The 20,953-nt window shown below is 35.7% G+C and overlaps 1 protein-coding gene and 1 long non-coding RNA gene across 4 annotated transcripts in view; one reads left to right on the top strand and one right to left on the bottom strand.

The window, feature by feature from the left end:
* Nucleotides 1-20,953, bottom strand: part of LOC105384440 (heterogeneous nuclear ribonucleoprotein L) — a 333,915-nt gene that overhangs the window by 46,848 nt on the left and 266,114 nt on the right. For all 3 annotated transcript variants that reach the window (XM_048632216.1, XM_048632217.1, XM_048632218.1), the window contains exons 3-4: nucleotides 19,533-19,618; nucleotides 10,115-10,211 (exon numbers count right to left, since the gene is read on the bottom strand). In XM_048632216.1, the coding sequence (XP_048488173.1) occupies nucleotides 10,115-10,211; nucleotides 19,533-19,618 (183 nt within the window). The remainder of the gene's footprint in view (nucleotides 1-10,114; nucleotides 10,212-19,532; nucleotides 19,619-20,953) is intronic.
* Nucleotides 12,476-14,393, top strand: LOC125491103. Its single transcript, XR_007268114.1, has 3 exons — nucleotides 12,476-12,975; nucleotides 13,613-13,727; nucleotides 14,323-14,393. It is a non-coding gene; the product is annotated as an uncharacterized LOC125491103 (long non-coding RNA).

Below are 20,953 nucleotides of genomic sequence, written 5' to 3'. Positions count from 1 at the left end.
AGTCTTGGCAAAGTGATGGTTCGGCCAAAAAAGTTTAGACCATACGAGTTATGCGAAATGAGTTTTGGTCAATAAAGATTATGCCAGATGAGCGGAACCCGTGTATAGTTTTCCTAGTTTTAAAACTGTCTAGCCGTTTTGAGATCTGTAGTGGGAACAACTCTTTTCAACTCTAATCTAATCTTTGAGTGGGAATGTTGATTCCTGCTTATGATTCTTTCTGATTCATTCTTATTAAACCTATGCGCAATGTGCATATCACCTTAAGGTGTACATTGCAACAAACGCCGAACAGTTCTTAACTCAAGGTGACTATCCGTATGCCCAGTAGGTACATAGTCCTTAAAGTCCAAACCTGTCTCTTATATGCCGAAAATGTTAAAATTATTACAAACTACTCAGCAATACATTTTCATCTCAAACACATTTTGACAACTTAAAACGGAGCCGAAATATCCAAACCAATAATTTTTATTTTTACCATGAAAATTTCGAATTTAGGCTAAGTTTGACACAATTTTTCCCCTAAATTTTGGGTTCTTGATATCCCTCCAAGTCTGAAGCGCAACCTACACCCAACCCTCTTTATACTATATATTATACTAGCTGTTCCCGCGAGCTTCGCTTCGCCTTAAAAAGTTTTCCCGTGGGAATTCCGGGATAAAAAGTAGCCTATCTTCTTACCCAGGGTCTAGACCGTATGTATACCAAATTTCATTCAAATCCGTTCAGTAGTTTTGGCGTGAAAGAGTAACAGACAGACAGCGCTTCGCTTCGCCTTAAAAAGTTTTCCCGTGGGAATTCCGGGATAAAAAGTAGCCTATGTTCTTTCCCAGGGTCTAGACCGTATGTATACCAAATTTCATTCAAATCCGTTCAGTAGTTTTGGCGTGAAAGAGTAACAGACAGACAGCGCTTCGCTTCGCCTTAAAAAGTTTTCCCGTGGGAATTCCGGGATAAAAAGTAGCCTATGTTCTTTCCCAGGGTCTAGACCGTATGTATACCAAATTTCATTCAAATCCGTTCAGTAGTTTTGGCGTGAAAGAGTAACAGACAGACAGACAGACAGACAGACAGACAGACAGACAGACACAGTTACTTTCGCATTTATAATATTAGTTAGGATTAATATAATATTTGTTTAATATGTGGGGACATCTTCACACACGGCCATCCGACCCCAAGCTAGGCAGAGCCTGTGTTATAATAATAAAAGTTTATTTCAGCAAAAGCCGTATGGGTATCGGACAGCTGATATCTACACAAATACATAGATGGATACATATATTAAATATAAATATCAACACCCACCTATAAGTTTTCTATGAATATAGGGGGATAGAATTTAGGCTAAGTTTGACACCATTTTTACCCTAAATTTTTAGTTCTAGATATCCCTCCAAGTCTGAAGCGCAAACTATAGGTAGAGCTTCCACTATATGCATTTTTGACGTACCCTTATGTCTGGTAAGTAAAATGGTTGGTATACACCCAACCCTCTTTATACTAGGCAAGTAGGGTAGTGTGGAGTAACTTTGGACAGGCCCATTACTGCTTCGATTGGAGTTGAGCGACGCTCGTTAAGGCTGACACGAGGATAGTTCACTGCTGCAAAGATAGCAGTCTGTTCCGTACACCAACGTTGGTTTTGAAAATAAATTATATTAATTCAAAATAAACTTAGGTAGGTATACATACTCTTTGTGTAAGACAGCCAAAATTTGCTTTGCTTTTGTTTACATACGCTTTCCAGGATGTGTATATTACATATCGTATATATTACATACCTCGGTAGTTGATCTAGATTGTATCTTAGAAACTTAAAACTGTGTACCATGTTTTGATTAACTGCTGTTTTGTATACCATATTGATAAATAAATAAATAAATGAATTCCTGTTTAGTTGGTTCTAGGAATTCGATAGCTGCAGTTTATGATACATTTGACAAATTGACCTACTTTAGATCTGTTAACAGGTGTATACAAATACTGATTGAGTTTTTGCTGCTGATGATACATTAGAAGTGCTGTTAAGAAGTGTCACACTGCGAGTGACGTACAACCTGTTTCAGGCTACTGACAATAATTTTACAGGTTAATCTTTAAATGCCAAAATTCAGTTTGTATTTATAGGTCCTAGAAGGTAGATTATCAAATCGTAAAACGTCCTTACAGTATCGCTAGCCCTGAAAAGTACCCGATATCAGCCTTGCAGACTAAGTTTTCGGCAGAATAAGGCATCCATTGAAAAGTTTCGTAAGATAATGTTGAAATTTATCGTTCGCAGGTTTAGATGAACAAAAAACGGACAAGATGGTTGGTTATATAAAAAAACAAAGCAAAAGATGTCCGCATCAAATATTTGAACCAATGAATTAAGTCACAAAGCTTCTAACCGAACTAATTCAAAATAAGAGCTCAGTGGTAGAAGTTCCTTTTGCACTGATTCTCTATCCAGTTCGTATATTGTTAGTCTAAGTTCGCAGGTCGAGCCGATCACAATCGCGACAATTTACAAGTCACGGATATCATTTATCATCTTACATGGAAAAGTAGGTATAACATTATTATTAAAACAAATCATCATCATCATTAGTTATTTTTTGCACTTCCCTACTTTCTGCTTCTGAACATCCTGCAGGTTGACTGGTAGAGAATGCTCTTAGCATTAAGTCCACCTGATTGTACAATAAAAGTATAAATAAATAAATTAGCCCTCTGTCGCCTACCGGTGCTGTGCCGCTCTGGTCAACGGCGTCTGATCCATAAAACAAATGTAAAAAAAACAATCTTAATCAATCAATAATTTTTTAAGCTAAATTTTTATTTAAGTATATTATGTAAATTAAATAGGTAGGTTAGGTACTTATGACGTAATCCATTGAAACCTCTTAAAGCCGAAAAATCACAAAACCCCCGAAATCTGTTAAAAAAATAACAAAGAAAAGCTCCTGAAAAGATCAACTTTCAACAATTTACAATGGGGAACAATTACACACGGCCCTTTCACGTCACATCCTTTATAATAGCATCCTTACAGTGATACTGTGACGTAGTGACGAAGAAGATTCTACATAGATTCCCCAATACAGGGTGTTGCTACCGAAAGGGGGAGAATCAGAATTTCCAAAACTCGTAGAACAAAAGTTGTTCAGAATGACTCGCTGAGTCACCCCCCTTCGGCTTAGTATACCCTTTTTGCAACACCCTGTATACCAAAAAAAAAAAAAAAACCTGTATACCAATGTGCATTTATTTAGGTACTGACTCTAGAGTAAACTGGTAGGGGTTCCTATGTATTTTTATAGAATTCATTTGGCAGCAGAAATAAATAGAGCTGCACTAAGGAACTTTAAGCTAATGTCGACATCCTAACTTAATATTATAAATGCGAAAGTAACTGTGTCTGTCTGTCTGTCTGTCTGTCTGTTACTCTTTCACGCCAAAGCTAATGAACGGATTTGAATGAAATTTGGAATACATACGGTCTAGACCCTGGGAAAGAACATAGGCTACTTCTTATCCCGGAATTCCCACGGGATAACTTTTTAAGGCGAAGCGAAGCGCGCGGGAACAGCTATTAAATATATTGCTGCCTTGCTTTGCCAGTACACGGACAGAAAGAGACAGACATGTTTAACACCGACAGTAGCTTAAAGTTCATTTCTGGAACTCAGCTATAGAACGGAAATTTTTTCATCAATTTCATCAAAATCACAGCTTTTAGATCCATCTTCAGCACTGAAACCTGTGCCTGAAGTGCTGTGTCGTAAAATTACAAAATAAAATTCCCTGTCCCAACATCTTTTACAACTTTCAAATAATCTATAAATCAGTATGTACAACGACGCGACACAAAAGTGCCCTTAACAATGGAAAAACTAGCGAAAAATATGGAAAAATGACACTTTAAATATAAAATATTTACTATTCGCAGGCTGCGTGTGGTAGTTTCGGTGATAAATATCGGGTGTTATTGTTATTTATAAGCCACTATGAACATGTATCATGGTGTCGTGGCGTGGGGCTTTCTTTAAAAGAAGCTTTAGTATAAAGGGTGAAATTTTGGTGTATCGGTTTAGTACGAGTAGTGTTCACAGTTTGCTAGTTTTGCGCTCACTCTACGCAATTTGAGGTAGGTATTACGCGCGTCTAGTAACAGGCGAATATTTCACCTACTGGGAACGCAGCCTAAAAGTCAAAGTGAAAGTATAAGTAATTTTTTTATAAACGACAATTTTTTACAGACTACTCCCTGTTCGAAAAAGGTCCATTTGACTTTGGAGAAGAACGCACTTATACCTAACAATGACATCCTCGCCATCATAAAAATATTATGGAAAGGGCCTGGCAAAACAATGAAATACTTATATACAAGCAAAAATGATTGATTTCGTAATTAATTGTATATTTGTGTATTTTTTCTATGGGGCTCATGTTGCCTGAAAATAAACGTTTTATTATTAATCCATTTATTTTGGGTAGTTTATTTTGTTTATAAGTATTTTAATTAAAAAGACACACAAAGATTGTTTACGTTTTTCGCCCAATAAGAATGAATACAGTATACCTATCCACTTCTAAAATCTTTCCAGACGCTTCATACATATCGCGTGGTCAAAAACGCTAAGTATTCCGCTGAAGCGAAACCAAAGCAACAAGTAGCCAAAATGGCGTTCCGAAAATCAAATTAATTCTCTAAACATGCATTTAGTTGCCGCAAAAAGTGGGTATAGCGCGACACCAAAATGGGAGGCGAAAAATTAGGAATCCCGAGTAACATTTAAAGCCAGGCAATTAAACTCAATTAAAGCAGGGGGGTCACTCTATATACCGAAAAACTAAGTTTCGGAGCTCTGCAGCGCGAGCCACGACTCTATCTCGTTGTATTAAACGTGCCGCTTGCACGACAGCTCTCGTTCGTCCGTTTATCGTCAGTATAGAGTAACCTCTAGACCGGAAACGCCGTGGCACGTGACACACGGCTAAATCGGGAATCGGGAGCAGAGTACTGGGAGATATAGTGAGTTGTATTATTAGTTGACAGAAGAAGGAACGGATTTCTCCGTTCCTTGATACGAAAACGAAGGAAAAATCTGTCCGAATTTTGTTTAAAATGTCAAACCGTTTTAAGATCAACCTAATGATAACCATTGAGTGATGAATAAAGTCACAAATATTCTAACCGAACTAAGTCAAAATAAGAGCTCAGTGGTAGAAGTGGGGTGTAAATAAAAAAAAAGTTAAAATCTGTCTATCATATGGAAAATTCATACATATTATGTATAACTCATCTAACAGACACCGATTTATCTTACAATTTTCTAAACAACCTTGAGAGTTCAATTCAAATTTACTTTTTGTAGCAATTCCGAAATAATTATAAATTAAAAGTAAATTTTCCGAGACTAAGTAAGGTCAGGAAAGCTATTGTGTGGACATTACATTAAAATTTATGGATTAATTAAATTTCTTAAAGCTACAATGGCAGTTATGATTTTATTAGAGAGTAAAATGGCAGAATATCCCATAAGGATTTTATAGCTCTTTTGAATTATGTACCACATAATTGAGGAATTTTCATAGCGTATAATATAATAACCCATGACAAGCAAGTAACGTTTTCTACTTCTTTACCTCAAAAATAGACAATAATAAGTGCACTTTTTAAGAAAAACTTTATCACATTCATCACATACATGTAAAAAAAGAACATCTAAATAACCTGACCAACCCCGACATGACATTCAACACTAAAAGACTATGCATGCGTCTTCCGAACGGCTAAGCTGATTTTGATAAGATATTTATTTATTTATTATAATAACAATAATGCTTAACAGCTACGGCCAACACGCAATTAATATGGCTAAGAACACTCGGGGTAACATAACATAATTATGACCAAAAAAAGTTGTATGTAATACTTGTGTGTATAATACTTGTCATTGTTTTATTATTTTTATTTCAAAGCTCAGTACTTTTTGGCATGGTTGCCAGCGACCACTATACTTCACACTACACTACACTATATTGAGCTTAACTTTCGATTAAGTGGTAATAAAATATGCCTTCTAAACGCTCTCAAAGTTGTGTTTTTTTCGCTTTTCCGGGTTCCAACTGACTCAGTTCATTTGTACGGTTTAAAAAACGTTTCACTCCAGCCGTAGTAAAAATTTCAAAGTAAACCAACTCAAAACCTGCTTTCAATCACGAGTAATGAAAAAGTTCTACTTGCAAAATGTCTCACACCAATATTACCTAATACTAAATTTTAAAATATTTAGGTACTGTTTCACAATGTCGGGTTAGTGGCTACCTGTGAGATAAAATAGATGCTATCACTCTCTGTTATTATTGTATGACAGTGACAGCATGTATTTTGTCTCACAGGTAGCCACTATCCAGACATTGTGAAACAGGCAGTTATTCGAATGGATGCGCTATTAAATGTACTTCATTAAGCTATTTTCGTTTAGGAGTAATTTGGTGATATTGTCACTGGAACATTTTCATTGCTTGTGAGTGTAATATTTTCAGGACACTCTACTGTAATTTCTTTACTGTGCCGTGCGTAACGTAGAGACTTAATTATACAAAAACGGGTGTGTTTAAAAGAGCCTGGAAATGTTTTTTATTAAAATCTGCGTTACGGTGCGTTTGTGCCGGGTTACATATCCTAACTAATATTATAAATGCGAAAGTAACTGTGTCTGTATGTCTGTCTGATACTCCTTCACGCCAAAACTACTTAACGGATTTGAATGAAATTTGGTATAGGTATAATATGGTCTATACCCTGAGAAAGAACAAAGGCTACTTTTTTCCCGGAATTCCCACGGGAAAACTTTTTAAGACGAAGCGAAGTTCGCGGGAACAGCTATTAAATTTATATAAATGGCTGACAATGTCCTATCTGGTGCCTCTGGAAAAAAATCTTAAGAAGCAATTGATTTCAAAATATCTGGATAATATCGCTGAGTCAAGTAAAGACAGTTGATACAATCTTGAATTTTCTATACTACTAGTCATTTTGAAAGTTTCAACACATAAAATTGTTACACAAATTCTAAAATTAAATAAATTTCATCATTCCAATTTATATTGACTTAAAATTCAGGATACAAATAATCCTCCCCCAAACCTCATTTCCAAAATCCACAAAAAAATTACTGCTGAGAATAGAAAGTTACTTTTTAATCCCATCAAAAACGGATTGCCTACGCACGGATTAGAAAAAAAAAACGCCCTCGGAAAAAATATACTTTTTTTTGCGGATAATTTTGAAGTGAACTTGAGAAGTCGTTTTCATTAAAAAATAATTAGAAGGAAAACTTTTTACGTGGATATTTTCTTACAAAAAGGGATTTAGGCCGTTGTTGCTTATCAGTCACCCGATCGAAAAAGATTAATGTTATACGATTGACGTGTGTGTCTGAAGTAGCAGTTCATATACACATTATACAGGGTGATTGGTACGTCGATGTATTCCTTCAAATCGATTGTAGAGGAAGGTATTCCCAGACTATTGATCCCTTCGTCTTATCCGAAACTTAACCATGTCTGAGATTTTTGTTTAGCCAAAATCTTATGTAGGTAAAACTCCAAAAATTAAAAAAAAATGCTTGCTTATCAAATCTGACGTAACTTTGTTGAATCTGACAGATTCTTGTCAAGTGGGTGAGCACATTTGGAAAACAAAACGCGGTTGCCGGCCGGCGATGCCGATGACGATGGAAAATTAAAAAATCACACCGCGAAAACAAAACACTCTTCGTATCGCGCTGCAATATCGGAGCGACGCCGGACCGACAATTGCAACAGGCATTTAACCGTGCACAATCAAGAGTTCAATACGTACAGTCCAACACAAGTTACTAACCCACCCACTCTTCAAACTTCACCCTTTGGACGCACGTATTAAGAAGCGAAGCTACAAAGTCAGCGCGACTATTCTGCTAGGGGTGGTGAGTACGGACGCTCAGTTGACCGGAAGCGGCGGGCGCGCGTCGGCGTCCATTTCCGGTTAGTGTCAGATCGCGTCCGCCCGCCGGCGAGGCAGCACGCGTTTGTTGTTCGATTTTACGATGCAACTTGTAGTTGTATTAGCTGCATGTTTGAAATTGATGCAAATTAGATATATTAATTTATTAAACAACTTGTTGGAAATGCACGTATTTCATTACCGAAAAAAACAGAGCTTTTATCATTTGAGTAGAGCTTCGCCTTAAAATATTATCCTGTGGAAAACTCCAGGATAAACAGTAGTATATGTAAACACAGCTTCCTACAAACCAAATATCATCAAAATTGGTTCAGCCGTATTTCCGTGATAAACATCCATACATGTAGTCATGTATACAATCTTACGTGTCATCAGCCTATAGCAGTCCACTGCTGGACGTAGGCCTCTCCCAAAGCACGCCACTGGATGCGATCTTTAGCTTTCCGCATTCAATCATAAGCCACCTTTCGCAGGTCGTCACCCCATCTAGCCGGAGGGCGTCCCATACTACGTTTGCCTAATCTTACGTGTATTAAATTTAAATTCAGCAGAACAGCTTCTATAAAAAATGCTGATTCTGCTTTCTTCGCCGAGTAATTCGGTTTACGCCGGGGGATACCCCCAGGGGCTTGGAACACAATACCTCGGCGCCTCTAAGTGGTGATCACCTCTCGAAGGGTAATATTTGTCAAGTTTTGAGTTACAAATTGCACGAGTCGCCTTAACAGTAGTGGGGAGCGAAGATTCGTTGAAAAAAACATGTTTTTTTTAGGGAAGTTTTTTTGTAATTTACTGCTCCTACTGCTACTACTTTCTAAATTTGGTATGTAGGAACAGGAAGCTTACCGGGCTGTTAGTTTATGAATACGCAAAATAGTTTTATGCCAGAATTTCCGAGGGCTATTAAGATGAAGCGAAACTCATGGGAAAAGCCAGTTGCATATCATTGAAAGTTCAAAAAGCGATAAATACTCGCTCAAAGATCCGTAAAACAGCGAAAAAATACAAAAAACCCACTGATTTCAGCTCCGCTGTCCCGTAGCTTCGTTTAAGCTGTATTGTCAAATACCTCTTTGAAAATCCAGTTCACCTTTAGCCCTCGCTTCGGAAATACACTCTATTCCAACGAACGCGAGTTCAAAGTCGAAAAACACGAGTTGCACATTCGAAAAAGAGCTTTACAAACTTCGTGCGGTTACGTTTGAAGTACGAACGGAATTAAATAAATAAAACCTTAAAAAGCAGCAGTCAATAAGGTTTAAATTCCTCTGTGTTCTTCATTGTGACGTCACCACTGGGATGAGGTGAAATAAAAAGCGTTCCTTTTTGAAACCAAGCGCTGTATTTTATTTTTCTTTATAAAATTCTATACGGCCTGTTGTATTTCTTATTTTTTGGGTTAATTAATGTTAATTTGATGGATGGAGTTGGTAATGTGTCTTGGTAAACCTTGAATTTATGTCATCTTTTTTTAATATTTTCGTTTCAGGATCCTTTCAGTATACACTGATACGAAATATCTTGTGATTTATGTATATAAATCTATAAGAGGGAACATTCACATATACATGCCTTTATACTCTCTCCATTATATTGTTGGTTTTTAGGCAGTTCAAATCCCATACATTTTTGAAGACTGCAAAGGAAAACCAACTTTACTTACCAGACATAAGGAAACGTCAAAAATACAATAACATAGTGGAAGCTCTATAGGAGGTAGTCACGTTATTTTTAAGATTTTATTTACACATTACTGAAACTTTAAAAATAAGTTTATGTCCGTATTTTCTATACATTTCTTAATGTACCTACGCACTTCTATGACAACCGATCTATATGGCTTAATTTGCTATAGTTCTAAGCCAATACATTGGGTGCCTTAATCACAATCTTCAGTACTAAGTACTACTTTGTAATTTAGTCAAAACCTTGAGTGCTTTAATCAGAAGCTTGAGCACTTTAGACAAAACATTTGGCACTTTAGTCAAAACCTTGAGTGCTTTAGTCAGAACATTCATTACTTTAGTCAGAACCTTCATTACTTTAGTCAGAACCTTCATTACTTTAGTCACAACTTATTAACTAATAAGTAAACAAGCTTGTACATACCTTAGCGTATTCTATCTTAAGTGTACAGCATCCCGAGTATATGTCGCACCCGTGGAGTGAGTCTTTCGCCCGCGTCGCGCTGTCTATACTGTCGAATGTGTGCATTGAGTTAAGGAGAATAGAGCTGGAAATCGAATGGCACAGTTGTATTAAGGAATTGACGAAGAAAGAAATGGTTTATTCGCTTTCAGAAAACACAACACGGTATATGTATAGTTATAACTTTAATTAATGTATCAACTTAGGTACCTACTTACATTTAAAATTATGGACACGGTATACAATATTAAAGGACATAAGAGCTGAAAGACAGTCATAATAAAAGAGATAACACGTTTTCTAATAAATTAATTAAAATCATACCGTATATCTACCATAGTTGGGCGTTTCTGTCAACATATGCCTATGTAGTAAAATTTTCCTAAATAAAAAAACAGAGGTGCAAAGTAACCATTAAAATTGAGGGAGTGAAAAGTGTAGAAGCTGTAAAGCCATAAAAATACACAAGCACTATCCTGTATTTTACTAGCACGGGAGTCAGGTGCGAACCCGTATGACCGTCCAATTAGTACTAAATAAAATATTTTATATATTTTTAAAGAAATAACCTAACCAACGCTAAAAACCCCCGACACTCAACACTAAAATTAGCATAACTTTTGAACTGCTGAATCTATTTTCATGAAACATAGCTAAGAACACTCGGGAAAACATTACCTATGAACCTAACAAAACGAAAACCGTTTCAGCTCTTTGGGAGCTACGCTACCACGGACAGATACACAGACACGTTAAACTTATAACACCCATATTTTCTCGCCAGGGTTACAAAAACTGGGGTCAATCCGCAGGTAATACTCGTCTGAGTCTGCAGCAAACGACCCCATTTCCCGAATCGTAAAAGTGCAATATAAATAAACACCTCTTTGAAAAAAAAAACTTTATTCCCGATGCCGATTCAATCGGGAATTTATTACTTTGTTAGCATTAGTGATCGTTTGATTACGGAGTAGCCGTACTTTCATCACGACCCATCACGTCCCCACTGCTGGGGCACGGGTCTCCTTCCAATGAAGGGAGGGTTTTTAGGATGGCCTAGTGCGGGTTGGTGGACCCCAATACAAGCAAGCTTGTGCTGAGAGAGTTGTCGGGTAAGTGGGCAACCAGACTCTCAGTCGTTTTCAAGCTGCCCGAAGGCTAAATGACTATGCTTATACATTTCAATATCTATCGCTTTCATCCTGAATAATATTAACCTATGTAACTTTTTATGATTTTTTTTTTATTTTAGATATTTGTTAAAAAAAAGTGAATTTAATTAATGTTTTGCCTTACTCTTAACTATAATCTACTTAACCAACTTGTTTCCCTTTCTGACTCCACCTGTAAATGTTGTTTGTATTCTGCCTATTGGTTTAAATCTATTTCTGTTCAAGGAAAATTGATTTCTTATTCCCACAGTTCCGTACATAAAAATATTAAGAAAATATCAAACGTAAATCAAAGTAATATTAGAGCAATCTCACGATCGTAAAAGTGAGGACTGGCAACTATTTACGATTCAGTGTTGCCATTAAATAAAATTATAATGTGAAGAGCTCGGCTATGAATTATTGTTTAGCGTGGGAGTTGGCAACATTATTAATATAGAAATGTCTGGAATGCTTATATGCAGTCGGTCAGTTGGTCATTAATTGTGTCACTGAAAATGTTCACATAGTATTTGAGTAGTTTGGTATCGAAATCGGATAACACCATTTTTAAGCCCCAACGGAATAAAAGGGGTGTTATAAATTTAACGTGTCTGTGAATTTGATCTGACTGTGGTAGCGTGTATACATATAGCTTCCAAACGACTGAACCGATTACGTGCCTCCAGCTATAATCCTCCAAAATTTAAACTCAATAGAAGCTATTTCTGATGATGCCAAAAAATAGTCGTGAAATAGTCATAAATAGTCGTGTTTTCCAAAAAAATAGTCGTATCATACTTTCGGAGTTAGAGCTATACTTTATGGAGGATTATAGCTGGAGGTCTCCAGCTATAATCCTCCAGCCTCTGCAGAACAAACGGTAAGGCCTATCGACTTGGTTAAGGTCTCAAAAAATAGTCGTGAAATAGTCGTAATGACATGCCAAATTTCAGAAATAGTCGTCAAAAGATAGCTGAGATATAAAGGTACTTTGCTGCAGCCCTGGTGGAGGATTATAGCTGGAGGTTTTGAAAATATCGAATATCTTTGGAACTACTATGACTATCGGTTTGAATTATGTCTCAAAAAATAGTCGTGAAATAGTCGCTTCTATTTATTATAATTTTAAGCTTGATAAAAGCTGTTAAATAATGATATCAAATTCTTCATACAAATCAAAGAGGACGAGAATGCCAAAGCGAGCCAGTACACAAAAATAATAGCACTGAATACAAAAATAAAAGCAATAGCATTGAATTACTCATGTCGAATTTATCTATAAATCATTTATTTCGTCATACTTTGCATCAATAGTATCTAAACGAATCTTTGGTATGACATTTTATTGCTTTTGCTCTTAGCCTTTACCTTACTGTGTACAGAGAAAACGTATGCCTATACACGCAAACATTTATCTCTGTTATCTTGACAAACGATAGCGATGACGACTACGGCGATGTAGTACCTAGGTCAGTTATTGTCATCCCTTACTAACCCGTGATCAGACAAATATTGCTATCCTTGTCTCCTTTCTAACCGGCATGCATCGCACGCATAGAACGCGTGAGCGACCGCGTCACCGGTAACATCTTGACAAGCTATAGCAAACCGGTATTTATTACGTCCCTTATGTGACCACCGCCGCGCGCCGCCACCGGTGAAGTTGGGGTTAGTATTTTGCATGTTTTGTTTGATAATTTGTTTACAGTTTAGTGCAAACTATGGTCACGATCGGTGTTATTGTTGGTTGTTAAAATATTGTGAGTGCTCTATACGCAAATGAATGTTCAAGATGTCATATTCTAAAAAATATTAGTGGATGCAGATAAAAGTGTTTAGTGAGTGCTATGTTTTAATATTGCAAATAAGTATCCTTTTTAATACTCAATATCAAAGCAAGCCATCCCATTTTGTTATGCTCAGCTTATTTATTAACATGATTTTTATTGAAGTAACGTAGCCAAATTATTTTTTAATATCTATGCTTAATATGTATGGGGATTGTTATTCAATTAGCAATTTTACACTATGAGCGAGTAAATTGTGCATACATGCAATCAAGGCATTCATGTACATAATATATCTTAGTAGATACGAAAATATGTGGGTATCATCGATTGTTTCTTTATCTTTATCTTTATCTTTATTACCCACATATGGTAGACCTGGTTAAATGTGGATATTTACCCCTCTATAGCAAAAAAGGCGTTATTGTTTGTATTTCTGAATGAAACTAGGCAAATAAATATATTTATAAAAAAATATATGTGTAACCTACCTATAAGCCTACCCATTATTATTTCAGGTGAAAACACAGCCTATCGATGTAATGCGCCGATAAACTATCATGACTGCATTGATGTAATGCGCTAAAAACTGCAATGGCTCCGAATACATGATTACCAGATAACAAATCCTGGGTAAGAATTTATCACTATTTTCATATGGTATTGTGCTTATGCTAGGCCTATACAGTGTTGTGGTACTTGTGGTGCTGAAGTTGATAAAGTTATAACAGCCAATTTACTTGTCAAAACTCATTTGTACCTATCAGTTACAAGCGACAAAAACGTGTTTCTGAACTAAATACCTATGTAAGTAATTCACACCCTGTGAAATTTCATACAAGTTTCAAACGCACCGTCTAACCAAACCGGTTTTGGACAAAAGCCAAATTGTTTTCTCAGCTATCCCTTTCGCTCAAAAACAATAGAGGTCGGTTATCGGACATATATATTGAAAAAAGCGAATACATTAATGAACAGTATTTCTACTCTACCCTTTTCGCACACAAGTTCGCAGTTTCAAGTTATTATTGCAATAAGTTACTGATAAGAAATTTTACTCCACTGTTTGCTGTGGTCTCCAAATGCAATAATTTACCATAGTCTAGGTGAAATAACGTTATTACTACTCGTATCTACCTACTCGTATATCATATATATATATACAATATTTAAAAAAAAACAAATATTTTTATTAATAAGACGTTAATTTGCCTTAATTTTTTTTCAGCGCAGCTTACGTGTGTTCTTCAATAACGTCCCAAGCTACAGTGGCTGTAGATAATTTTTGCAAGTTCTACACCTACAAGATTCATTTATCTGGGCATTATAGATACCCTATTATCACCTACGAAGTTATTTAGGTATATTTATTAAAACCATTATACAAGGTGTTGCAAAAAGGGTATACTAAGCTATATCATTTTTCATAGAAACTTAGTTGGTCACGTGACTTTTTACTATGGAGAATAAAAATAATTAAATCCTAATCTACCTAAAGATTGTTTAATGAATAACTTAAGTATAAATAAAAGTACTTTCGGCCTGTGATTGTAATTAAATGAGTTATATTTCATTATGACAATAACCGTGATTATACTTACCTAAACCTACTAATGAACAATCTGTGATTACTTTAACTTAAGCTTATTATGATATAGGGCTAGAAAATAATTATTTTTTAATAGTGAAATAATTACATATTTAAGTTCATACCATGTTTTTTTTATTGAACTACGTCAATATTATATTATTACTGTAATACTCATAGCATATTGTAGGTATAAATAATATTTTATTTAGCTTAGTTTAGTTTCGTGTTTCCAGTTAGGTTAGTATGTTTGCATACATAGGAATCATTTGTGAATACTCTGTTATCAACTAGTGAAAACTAGTAATTGGATTTCAACTGTTTATTTTTAGTGTTATACTGTTAAATTTTAGCTGTAAGTTTTCCATAAAATAAAATAAAAAATAAAATTACTTAGCAATAAACCAACTGTGATTATTTTAAATTAAACTAAATATGTTTATAGGTAATAGTCAAATAATACTGAGATAATTGTATGAAACCTAATCTACCTAAAGATTGTTTAATGAATAACTTAAGTATAAATAAAAGTACATTCGGCCTGTGATTGTAATTAAATGAGTTATATTTCAAACACCGTATTTTATTCTTATCGCTTGAGTGCTACCCTGTACTGCGTCTTCAATAAAACTAATCCCAATTTCACCGGCGGAGGTGGCGGCCACATCAACGCTAATAAAAAAACAAGAACAGCACTATTTGTGTGATCCTGGGATAGTAAAGGACGTAATAAATACCGCTTTGCTATTGCTTGTCAAGATGCAACCGATGACACGTTCGCTCACGCGTTCTATGTGTGCGATGCATGCCGGTTAGAAAGGAGACAAGGATAGCAATATTTGTCTGATCACGGGTTAGTAAGGGATGACAATAACTGACCTAGGTACTACATCGCCGTAGTCGTCATCGCTATCGTTTGTCAAGATAACAGAGATAAATGTTTGCGTGTATAGGCATACGTTTTCTCTGTACACAGTAAGGTAAAGGCTAAGAGCAAAAGCAATAAAATGTCATACCAAAGATTAGTTTAGATACTATTGATGCAAAGTATGATGAAATAAATGATTTATAGATAAATTCGACATGAGTACCTACTTCAATGCTACGGTACTATTTTGTGTACTGGCTCGCTTTGGCATTCTCGTCCACTTTGATTTGTATGAAGAATTTGATATCATTATTTAACAGCTTTTATCAAGCTTAAAATTATAATAAATAGAAGCGACTATTTCACGACTATTTTTTGAGACATAATTCAAACCGATAATAATAAATAAATAATAAATATGTGGGGACATCTCACACACTGCCATCCGACCCCAAGCTAGGCAGAACCTGTGTTATGGGTGTCGGACAGCTGATACATCTACACAAATACATAGATAGATAGATACTAAATATAAATATCAACACCCAAGACCCGAGGACAAATATCTGTGTTTAAACAAATATGTGCCCCAGCCGGGAATCGAACCCGGGACCTTCGGCTCAGTAGTCAGGGTCACTAACCACTACGCCATTCGGTCGTCATAGTAGTTCCAAAGATATTCGATATTTTCAAAACCTCCAGCTATAATCCTCCACCAGGGCTGCAGCAAAGTACCTTTTTTATCTCTGCTATCTTTTGACGACTATTTCTGAAATTTGGCATGTCATTACGACTATTTCACGACTATTTTTTGAGACCTTAACCAAGTCGATAGGCCTTACCGTTTGTTCTGCAGAGGCTGGAGGATTATAGCTGGAGACCTCCAGCTATAATCCTCCATAAAGTATAGCTCTAACTCCGAAAGTATGATACGACTATTTTTTTGGAAAGCACGGCTATTTATGACTATTTCACGACTATTTTTTGGCATCATCCGAAATAGTTTCTATTGAGTTTAAATTTTGGAGGATTATAGCTGGAGGCACGTAACCGATTCCCGTTTTGTTTTGTTAGGGTAATGTTACTCCGACTGTTCTTAGTTCTTAGCCATATTTTATCAAAATCGGCTTAGTAATTCAAAAGTCAAGTGACTTAGTGTTGAATATCTAGGGTTTTTAACGTTAACTTAGGGCGCTAATCTGACTATCCAATCTTTTCACCAGCATAGTGACAAACCCTTGTCTTGCTGTAAGCACTGTCACCGATACGCTTAAATTAAGATAATAAATATGCATAAACTTAAAATAATTGCGATTTCGGAACTAAAACCAACCCCTGCACATTGAAAACTTTTTGAAAACGCAAACCGTTTGCATCAAAAAACTAATTAAGGCGAAGACATCTGCGAACGGGTTGTTACTTGTTGTAACTTGTTCCATCTTGTTCCACCCAGTCGTCTCGGTTCCACATAAAATATCGCTCCGTCTATTCAAATAAGAAGAGAAGTTTCCATGAAATTGGATTATAAGCGCAGGGCACTTTGCTCAAGGGAGCGGCTTTGGTGGAGGCGATAAATCGTTTCTTTGAAAATGTACAGGGACTACAGGGTGTTGTCATTCTCCAAAGTAAAAAGTCACGTGACCAACATAGATAGATAGATAGATAGAAGAATGGAAAATGAAATATTTGTTTCGTGAATTTTGATATTCTGTTTTAATTTTCGGGCTAAGATGTACCATGCTGTACATGTAGGTTTCGGCTTAGTATACCCTTTTTGAATAGTATCTCCTTAATGACGGGGCCTTTGTGAAATGGTGGTAGAGTGATATTATATTATGACAATGGACAAATAATTGTAAAATTTTACGTCCAATAAATAATATTTCATTTCATTTCACTATATCACGAATTGCCATAAATATTGCGCAGTGATTTATGGAATACGAAGGTAGATACAAAATGTTAAAAAAGAACATAAACTGATAGTAAGTCAATCATTCTAAACAACTTTGTTCTAAGAATTTCAGAAAATCGCTTTAAATATAGATTTTTTATAAAAACTTGATTTCTTACGTCACGTGATCGTCTATAGTAAGTTTTTTTAAGTGGTAAAAATTTGTACATTAAATATATTTAGTCAAGTCGCTCTTTACAATGTAACCATCGCCTTAAACGCCAACTTTCTATTAATAAAGTTGTAAGACAGAGTACAAACATTTTGTATAACACGAATAGCATTCCAAACTTGGTCGGATAATACCTTTTTGATGTTGCAAGAATTAAATTCGCTTTTAAACGCTTACAAGCAAGAGTCCCTTATGACTTAAAATTTAAACTTTTCGTCCTAACTTTAGGTACTGTTAATAAATTAAAATACCCAAAAGCATGGTGAATTCATGAGTTCCTTGATCAATCAATATACCTTCGGAGTGTATTTTCTACTTTTGATTTTGTCGGTGACAAACAAAAGAGCTAGAGTAGGGTTTGTCAACGTGATTAGCGCATTGGTCATTAGCTAACATTATTATTAAACATAGACTAAACATAGCCCAGGTTTAGAACCGGTTATAGTATATAGAGATTTCATACATATCAGTAGTCTAAAGAGGTTTAAACTAGAACTATCTTTAGCAGGCCTGTGTCACTCCGCGCGTGGGCGGCGCAGGCGCCAGCCTGGCGCCTGCCGCCTGGAAGGGGCAAATCTAGTCGGCTGCCGCAAGCGGAAGACGATACACGCGCGCGCTATTTGTTCCTATTTCGTACTAGTTTATAAATGTCGTATTTAGGTATTTATTAAAATTTATGAATAGAAAAATGGAGATAAAAAGCAGCAAAAAAATACTGTGCTGTATTTAATTGCTTAAATACGGATCGTGATCTAATTTATTTTTTTAGATTACCAAAAGATGCTGACAGGTAAAACTAATCTAAGTATTTTATTGATTTCTTCTACGTTCCTTATTTGAAATGAAATTAATCCGAACTACAAACCCTTTTTTTCTCCATGTTGAACAAAGTCTATTCCAATTTTGTTTTCGTTAAAGTATTAAATTTACAGACACAACTACCTTCAAAATGTATTAATGAATCGATTATAAAATGTGCGCTGAGTGGGATTAGTGCTTAACGAAACTAACACGTTCTGTATCATAATATAAATTATATCCATAATATAAATTATAACGAAAAAAAAAACATGTTTTCACAAAATTTAATGTTTTAGGTACTTAGATTCATACATATTTTATGTACTTCAAAATATCTTAACTATGAAATTGTTATTGTTTTTACTGGTTATTTCCAATAGAAAAAAAGTTTGGAATAGCTTTGTATTCTAAATTCAAATTAATTTTGTTTTAAAACATGACATTCTTCTTCTTTCATTTTACAAAGTCAGTCCGTTGCTTAGTAAACGTTGTAGTCTGTGGTGCTGAGGCAACCCTAAGGTGGCTTCTTTTTTAATGCGTATAACCACGTATAACTTATTATGCACCGTAGTCCAGTGAAATAAGGCGCATATTCCCTCAAAAAATAATTGGTAGGTAAGTAAATAAAAACGTGTGCGGCTGGAACGCGATCTAAATTGGATCTTATTGCTTATGGGATGGAGTCATATTTCTTTGCAAGCCATTGCGAAGATGGACTTCTGTACCTGGTACTAGTTATTATTCTGTGTCTTTAGCCTTCTTTTTATAATAAGGGTAGCGGTCTCTTGGAAAACCAAAGTCTGCGAACTACACTGACCAAGGCGTATAAGTACCTAATTATCTTAATGCACGACATGAAGTCGAAACAAGGTATTCAGAGTAAAACCACGCGTGCCGATTTTTGAATTGATAATGAATGCTGGGCGAAACTGTGTATGAACAAAAGTTGAGAAAAGCTCAACATTCTGACTAGTTTTTGACACGCGCATTACGTACACTTGGGGAATCTTGTATAATTGACGTGTGTAAGTATTATATTCTATTGCAAAGGATATTCCACCATCGCCTGCACTCCATTCTTCTTGAACACCACGATCCTCTGCACCTGGCCGTGCGGCGAGCTGATTGTGTGTACCACGTCCTGCAACAAACAGATGGAGCGGTTAGTCAAACAGAAATGAGGAGGAGAAGATATAAAAAAACAATAAATAAAGAATATGTAGTCAATACTATTTAATTTTGTTGGGGGATACACGAAAGAAAAATTAAATTTTCCATAGAAACATTGTTGGTCACGTGACTTTTTACTATGGAGAATGAAATATTTTTTTCACGAATTTTGAAATTCTGATTTCAGTTTCGGGCTTAGATATATGATGCTGCACACGTAGGTTTCAGCTTAGTATACCCTTATTGCAACACCCTGTATATTACCTATGTATCTATAGGCTATTTTGGAAATAAGAATAAGTATTCATGAAATAATGAAGTCCATAAGAAAATGGAGTATCATTTATACTTTCAAAAAACTGTTAATAATAAACTTTTTACACGGCTGTGGCAATATTATTTGCAGAAAATGATATACTCATCACCATGTTTCGTTTGTATAAGTAGATTGACTATGGCTTTTGGATCAAATTACATAGAAACCGCTTACAGTTTCTTTGGCATTATTTGTATATGCGGCGTATAAATTTACATGAAGTCGCGTTCTGAAAGAATCGAGGGGAGCAAGAATAGGTACTTAGTTAGGTAAGTATGTCTGATTCTAAAAGCATTTAGTTTAATTTTAAGAAAAGCTTAGTGCAGGTCATCATCACTGTTACCTATGTATAAAAAACGCATAATTATAACATTCCGGGAATTAATTCCACCAGAGCTTTAGTCCATTACTAACCCCCCAAAGACCACGTCACAACAGTCCCCGTGACACCTCAGCCGTTCTACCGCGACAACTCACGGCAAGTTTAGCCAGTAACTTAGCCTTGTTAACGTTACCACCGAGTTTAGTTTGGACGTGAGATTTGCATAGTTTTGGCTGCAGTTATATTACCTTACGTAAACCGTTTGATATACAGGGTGTATATGAAAGTATGGAACAAGTGATACTGGGTAATTCAAGGACTTTTTCTGAGCTAACTAGAAAGCATGTGTCCCTAGGCACGAAAAATGCTAGTCATTCACCCCCTTTCAGGCATTTTTTAAAATATGTGATGCAGTTATGTAAATAAAAATAAAGTAGGTACATGTGAAAATTACTATTTCACCAAAAACCTGCAACCACAAACCCAATCGGTACCCACATGATACAAAAGGTAAACAATGAACATACAATATGAATCCCGCATCCCACATCAAAAATTCACGCTATAAAATAGACAAAACCGCAAGACTTCCAAAAGGCCAACCCTTCCGTGGACGCAGTAAACGAATTCACGAGTTAAATCTGCGATCTAAGATGAACGATATACGA

Source organism: Plutella xylostella, chromosome 31, assembly GCF_932276165.1.
Source record: "Plutella xylostella chromosome 31, ilPluXylo3.1, whole genome shotgun sequence".
Lineage (NCBI taxonomy): Eukaryota > Metazoa > Arthropoda > Insecta > Lepidoptera > Plutellidae > Plutella > Plutella xylostella.
This window is presented reverse-complemented; position numbering and strand designations above follow the sequence as displayed.